The sequence below is a fragment of the Gadus chalcogrammus genome, chromosome 22, assembly GCF_026213295.1.
Source record: "Gadus chalcogrammus isolate NIFS_2021 chromosome 22, NIFS_Gcha_1.0, whole genome shotgun sequence".
In the NCBI taxonomy this organism is placed as follows: Eukaryota; Metazoa; Chordata; class Actinopteri; order Gadiformes; family Gadidae; genus Gadus; species Gadus chalcogrammus.
This window is the reverse complement of record NC_079433.1, coordinates 9,050,797-9,058,250: the sequence shown is the minus strand read 5'-3', so window position 1 is coordinate 9,058,250 and position 7,454 is coordinate 9,050,797. Positions and strand designations below refer to the sequence as shown.

The 7,454-nt window shown below is 45.1% G+C and overlaps 1 protein-coding gene across 2 annotated transcripts; it reads right to left on the bottom strand.

Moving 5' to 3' along the window:
* Positions 1–793: 793 nt before the first annotated feature.
* On the bottom strand, positions 794–6,586 carry eomesa (eomesodermin homolog a). Of its 2 annotated transcripts, none has more exons than XM_056583551.1 (7): positions 6,320–6,586; positions 5,148–6,058; positions 4,698–4,852; positions 4,099–4,220; positions 3,668–3,826; positions 3,443–3,504; positions 794–3,307 (listed from the first exon to the last, which is right to left on the bottom strand). In XM_056583551.1, exons 2-7 carry the CDS (start codon positions 5,870–5,872, stop codon positions 2,542–2,544), a joined length of 1,989 nt encoding a protein of 662 aa, XP_056439526.1. In that variant the 5' UTR covers positions 5,873–6,058; positions 6,320–6,586; the 3' UTR covers positions 794–2,541. The 2 variants fall into 2 exon arrangements, with proteins under 2 accessions (XP_056439526.1, XP_056439527.1); XM_056583552.1 differs by having other exon boundaries at positions 794–3,304; positions 6,320–6,580.
* Between the last annotated feature and the right edge of the window lie 868 nt (positions 6,587–7,454).

The following is a 7,454-nucleotide window of genomic DNA, read 5'->3' as shown; positions in this document are numbered from 1 at the left end:
TCTGGGTTTGTACCGCAGCATGCTGGGGAGGTGTCTATTGATTGCTGCACCTCTTGCATGAACGGTTAGAGGAACGGCCTGTCTCCATATCGACCTGTTGCTGCAGTTGGAAGATGTTGCAGCCTCCCAGGAACGGGCCTCTCGTTGCGAGGACAAGCGATCCATAGTGCACATGATCGCCATGCAGGGCCTTGCCTACCGTCTCAGATCTGCGTATGCTGCGGTGAGGCCTCCATCTCAACAAAAGAAGAGACCATTTGTCTCATAGTCCCCCCCCCCCCCAAACACACACAAGCCTCTGTGGTATGAAAGCGTGGGTTCATATAAATCTATCTCCAGCTTGGCGCTGTGTGTACATTGCTGTGTAACATCGTGATCTGTCGATATTTCCCCTGTCCCGTCCCCTAGAGATGTAGTCCTCTACAAAGGAGTTACTGGTTCAACACCCCCCCCCCCCCCCGCCCACAGCGCGACGACAGAAGGGTATGGAGGTCTACGACCGTTATTATGGCGGGTGATGCACAAACATTGCTGCCCCGCTCTGATACCAGAGCAGCCGGGAGTGTATGGGATCAGGAATGGTACTCCTGACTTGATGGAGCAGGTAGGGGGTGTAGGGGGTAGGGGTTATTTGTATGGCCTTCATGGCATACCTGGTATTCATGGGGCGATCCTGGTGTGGTGACTCTGGTGAGTGCATCAGTGATGTGGTCGGGGCATGGTTGTCCCAGTAGTGTGAAAAAAATGGTTTGGGCTCGGATTGTGCGAAAGAATAATGTAGAAGTTAATACTTTTATTGATCGGGATAAATGTAAATGTGTTTATTTCTATTGCATGAATAATAATTATGCATCGTATTCATTCATATTGATCTAAGTTATGAGCCTGGTATCAACTGTGGCTTGGTAATATCGCAACAAACATTTTAAGGAAATGCATGTATAGAAGTTTTGTACGTGTCACATGTTTATTGAATAATAGGTTTCCTTTTAAAGTGCAAAACCTCACACAGTTCACATAGCCCTTATAAGAACGCGTCAGAGTAACACATTTCAAATTTGAAATTTTCAGTATCAACAGTATTTTGATGGGAGGTTTCTTTGAGCTCTACTGACTAGTGTACTGATTTAAATGGCTTCAAGCTTCAATCCATTGTATCTGTCAATACTAAACATGCGTATTAGCCTGTATTTATTGTGTATGGCTGTTTTACAGGGGGTTGTAAATGTGGGATGCTACCAATCAAGTCCCTCTTGAAAAAGAGGTGCTCAATGAGAAAAACCTGTATGTATTTAAAGGTCGCTGTGAACTTTCAGCTGTGGTAGACCACTCGGACACAATCACGGCTGTTGTGGTAAACATGAACCCCCCACCAATGAGCACAAGTCAAAGTACCATGATGAGCCTTCACTTCAACAAGAGCAAACGGTGTGCTTTTCTCCTTTCTTCTGTGTTATCTGCTAAAGTCCCTGTGTAGCATTTGGTACAGCTCCCCTGCAGAGGCCCCGGCCAAGCAGGCGCTCTACCTTGTTAGGAGGTGTTGATTGGAGTTCTAGTCTGACTCTCCCACTTTGTCAACGACGACAACAGAATTAATTAGGATTCTGGAGCGAGCCTATTTAGAAGTCCATTTACACAGGGACCGTTTGCTGCGTTTCACTCTGAATGATGAAACCAGTTGTCTGAGGCTACGAGGCTTAAAAGGTCAACGCCTTTGGCCGACGCCTGTCGTACGCACGGCGCCGTTTAGCGTACAACGTGTTGAGCCATCGACCTATCGGCTGAAAGTGGTTGTTGAATGGATCTGACTTTTCCCTTGGTTTGTTGTGGTTGGATGTGGTCCCCTTTAGTTTCTAGACTTGTATTTTAGAAGGCACGTTGGCTTTCTGAGTGATTCATCATAACACGTAAGGTTAGAATTATTAGGAAAATGTCTTTCCTTTGTGTATTATTGTGCAGACGTAGAAAAGCCTTAAGAGCTCTGATTTTATAAACATGATGCCATGTCATACACCCGAGGGCCGAAAAAAGGCCTCATTTCAAATGGGCAGAGTATGTAGAAGTTGTTTATATCCTTGGTACAAATATTAAATCAATAAAAAACTACAACAACAGCGTACATCCAAACACATTTGGATAATGCTTTATGAAAAGCTGTTTATTACCCATTTTATACCACCTCCATGAAGACACTTTGTACAAGATACATCACATTCTAAAGTGCACAAATACTGTACATCAAAAAGGACCTTTAAATAGCCTTAATTTAAATAAAGAAATAACAAAAATTGCAGTTGTAAAAAATTAAATAAAAGGGGTGTGTGTGCGTGTGCGGGAGAGGGAGTCGCATGCTTCGAAACAGAATAAAACTAAATTGGGTTCAGGTATGGGGGATCTGGCCTGGGAAAATAACCATGTGCTTTTTGCTTTGAGGGAAAACAAGGGAAGTAACGGTATCAGGGATAAAAAAAATTAAAAAAAGAATTAAAAAAAAAGAAATGCTTTAGCCTATAATTCTGGTTCGGTACACAACAGTCTTATTTAGGGGCTCGTGTAGAACGCATAGTAGCCCATGCCTTTCGGGTTGTCCTTGTTGTACTCGTCCGTGGTCAAGTCCTCGCACTTAATGCTCGGGGAGTTCTCCGTGCTGGAGCCCCCGGGGGACATCCGGCGCCTCTTGCAGACCATGGAGTACACCCCAGAGTCCGTCGAGTCCACCGACTTCAGCGAGTGCGACGTCTCCAGCCAGTTCGAGGCCGACGACGGCGGCGCGCTCTCCTCCGGCAGCTTGTCCTTCGTGGGGGCACCCAGCTGCTCCTCGGGGAAGGCGGGGGGGCTGGGCCGCGGGGACCAGGGCAGGCCCGTGGTCACCTTGCGCTGGTAAGTGCTGCGGCTGCCCCAGCCCGCCGCCATGGAGGCGAAGGCCGAGTCGGGGTAGTAGCTGAGGGCGTGGGACGTCTGCAGGGGCAGCGGCTTGATGCCGTACGACAGCAGGCTGCCGGCGGAGTAGTCGTTCTCATAGGACAGGTCTAGTTTGTTGGAGCCCGCCTGTTGCACGGGCGTGACGAACCAGCGCTGCGCGGAGGCGCCGGCGCCCGCGTCCTCACCCTGCGGGGACAGGATGCTGTTGGTCTGTGGCACGGCGCGCTCGCTGGCGTAGAAGCGGTTCTGCGGCAGCTGGTTGACGAACTGGTCCTGGAAGAAGGGCTGCATGGCGTAGCGGGCGCCCGGGACGATCTGGTGGGAGCGCGGCGAGTCGGTGGGGGACGGGGTCAACCTGTCGCTCTCCGGGGCCGTGTACATCCTGCTTGAAAAGCGAAGAAAAAGGGAGGACAAGATAAATCGGTGTGAAAAGGGAAGCACAACGATAAGATATTGTGCACTGCAAAAAAAACAACAACACCCTTTGTGTGCAAGCAGGCAGTAATAATATGAAACTCACGAGTCATAATTGTCCCGGAAACCTTTCGCGAAGGGGTTGTGGTCTATCTTCAGTTGTGTGATCTGCAAAGTAAGACAAATATATACATAAATATAAACGTAAACATGAAAGCCATGATTACAATAGAGCAGGGATATGCTGGGTCGGTTTAGAGTCACTCCAGGTGGACACTTGTGGTTCAAATTAGCCCCATGGCTGTGCATTGCAACTCAGGTTCAGTCTTACGTCTGTGTTTTGGTAGGCGGTCACGGCGATGAACTGGTTCTCCGGAAAGGTGAAGGTCTGTGTCTTGGCCTCGTTGCTCATGTCCTCCACGCCCTCCTCGGTCACCTCCACGATGTGCAGCCGGGGCTGGTATTTGTGGAGGGACTGTAGCACGATCATCTGGGGAGAGAAGAGATCGATTTTAATTAATTGAAATAACGGAACCTTTTTTTCCTTTTCTTTCATATAATGATTATGGCTATAGACCTTTTTGATTTTTACATTTCACTTAATAAATAAAAAATAATAAAGCAGGTCCACCAACTTTTAAAAATGCTATATTATCTGAAATCACAAAAAAACGTTATAATGCATTCTAAAATATGAATACAAATATTAAAAGGCCCATTCCTTTTTAAAGAGCATTTTATCATCCAAACGAAATGAAATACCTGTGTGTTATTATTGTTGGCACCCTTGTTGTTGGTCAGCTTCAGTTTTCCAAATGAGATTTCTTGTCTCATCCAGTGCGCCCCGGTATTGGGGGATTCGGGGTGGACGTACATCTTGTTCCCTGAAAAAAAAGAAATCAGAGATTGAAACAAATAAAAAGAATGAAGATGACCAAAGATGGCCCCTATAGGAGTGCAATAAAAGTGTATACAGAAGTGTTAAGTGCAAAACATTCCTATGACAGTTTCCGTAAAAAACCCAAAATATAGGCCTATAGATTTTTATTAATAGGCCTCAAGTTAATGTACTTTTTAATTATTAAATTATATTGGCTTGCGATAGGATTTATGAGCATTTTCATTATTGTGTGTACGATAAATATAAACACACACACATATTCAAATTTTAATTATGCGTCAAATGCTTTTGTGATGCATACTTTCAAGCACAAATCAGATCACCCATCAAATAAAAAAAATACAATAAATGTACATAAAAATATATACTCCTTCGGCTTAATAATTTTTTTAACTGACGACAACGAGCATGATAAAACACTGTTTGTGAACACAATGTTCTGATCACTTTCTGAACTCACCCTGCATATTATTGTCCGCTTTCCCACAGGTGACCCATTTGCCTCCCTGAAAGCGCCAGTGATTGGGGTCTGCCAGGATGACTTCTACAAACACGTTGTAATGAGCTGTAAGGTTGAGCCCGGTGATGTTGAAACTGAGGAATGGGAACATTCGCCTGGAAACACAAGAGAGTAACTTCCATCACTACAAAAATAAAGCAGCTTAAAACCACTTGCATGCAACATTAAATACAATTTTCAAAGCTGGCCACGTTTTTCATGTTTAAATATTTTGAAACACAATATTTACAGGCCTAGACAATGCTGCGTAAAACTTCCTATACTCGCACGCTTGTCATAGGCCTACTCAACTAGGCCTACTGCTCATAAACCTCATATAAGGCAAACAGTTATTTAAAAGTCCTTCAATCATTCCAAATGAACTCGGTTGGAGGAGGAATGCCAACTCACCGCCCCTGTTTGGTGATGATCATCTCCGTCTGGTGCCGGTGAAACTTGAGCCAGAGGGGCCGGTTGCACAGATAAACCTGCGCCCTGGCTCCGGCCGCGGACCCGGGCAGCGACATGGAGCCGATGCTGGATCCCGTCGCTGGGTAAGAAGGGTACAGACAGCCCGGACCCTGGCCGAACTGGTATCCTCCGCCGGCAAACTGGCTGCGACTGGAGCACACAGAGGACGAGAAGCCCGCGGGGGGCAGCACGGATCCGTAGTGCAGAGACGCCGAATACCTGGAGCCGTTGGAGGCGCTGTACACCGAGCCGGTCTGTCCCGCGTAGGGGAACAGGGAGCACGGGTTGGCCATGTCGGAACCCGCCTGAGAGGACGAGATAAAGTATCTGTCGGAGCCCAGATCGTCTATGTTGTATCGCCGGCCACTTGTCAGGTCGTCCTCTGCAACACCAACACCAACACCACCGAGAACCGGAGAGCCTTTCCTCCCATCGGGGGCGGTCTTAGTCCCAGAGAAAGTGTCCCCTTCCCCCTCTCCCATCATCCCCGCTCCGCTCAGGTACTTCTTCGGGGCGTTCGTGGATTCCGTCTCGGTTCGCTCCACTTCTTGATACTCGATCTGTGAGGAGCCGGGGCTGTTATTTGCGCTGTCGGACGACGAGAGGTTATAAAACGTCTTGGGTAAGTTGATGCTCGAGCTAGGAAGGATGTTCTCCAACTGCATCGTTTAACCTTTGGAGTAACCAAAAAAAGACTCGGGACCCCAAAAGTGAGTATAAGCCCAGGAGCGACACTGTACGAGTGTCGCCTCGGTTGGTAGATCTGCGGTGCGCGTCCTCCCGTTCCTGCTCCTCACTTCAGGACTTGGCCTTCTCTTCCTCACCCAGAGATGTGCAACTCCGATTATGATCTGGTCAGGGGTGGTTCAATGGCTCTTATAAGACGCTGTTCTCAACACACAGACACTCTCACACACACACGCTCAGTCACACACACCCACGACTCGCTGCAAGCGACATGGGAGGAGCTTTCTGAATCCTTGGAATTGGTTCCAGTCCTCTGCACGTCCGATGGTCATATTTCTCCCAATCAATTAGTCGAACTAAATGCACTTGCCTTATTGACATAGCACTAAATTACACATGTTTTATAAGAAGGATGTCAGACTTACCCCGATCCTGGACAGGCATTTCGAGAGCAAGTGTTTAGTCTACATTTATTTACAGATTGAAATCCACAAAGCAAGTCCATTAAAATGTTTCAGATAAATAGGATTCTCGGAAGATTTAACCAATCCTACATAATTAGTAGATAAATTAAAACGTAAAACTTAAAAAAGAAACTAAACCAAGCATAGTTCAGCCTTTTCGGTGCCGTCACATACAATGATCAGATGTTCATGCAGCGACGCAATTAGACAACACATGTGCAAGACTTCCGACAAGGAATGTGGAACTTTCTAATTGGCCTCCTCATGTCGCTGAACGCGCCCACCTCCGCACCCCAGGTGACCGGTGTGCCAATACCCACTTTAGAATGAACAACCTGAAACCTTATGATATTTTATTATTAGGACAGGTTGTGGGGCATTTAGTTCACAATTTAAATCACTTGGACCCGTTATATATTTTTGAATTAAATTTAATATCGGAAGCCGGTAGGGCCTATAGGCCTATCAAATCTTTTTTTTTATTTTTTATATAAAATAAATATTATAAGGCCAGAAAGGAGCATTGCATTAACATCATTACTCAACCAACGAAAGAAAATAAGAAAAAATAAAAAAGTATGTTTATATGTTTTTGTAAGATTAATTTTAAGCAAATGACGATAGCCTACTCAACGCATGTACAGTGCAATTATTGAAAATGTAGGCATACCTATAAATGCTCAGGGTATTAAAGTATTAACAGAAGATAATATTTCTATATTCTCAGCTAATTAGTGGCCGAATTCCAATTATATTCCAGTTCTTATTTTCGATAGAGCCTATTATTTATCGATGCCTGTATTTCCTCCTTGACAGGTCCACTACGTTAGGTCTATATCTTACTCTTTTCTTATTAGAGTGGCCTACTTTTACCTCGTTTCGACACGAATTAAAGTACTTGACAAAAATGATAACAATAAAATAATAATAAAAATAGTAATAGTAGGCAAATACTTTCCCTCATGAAAAACGTTAATTTTTCTTTCAGTAACCAAAACGTAAAAAAACAAAAATAGAGACATAAATAGAGATTACTTTAATGCCAAATCAATCATGTAAAACTAACAACAATTTAATCAAAATATACCTATAAATT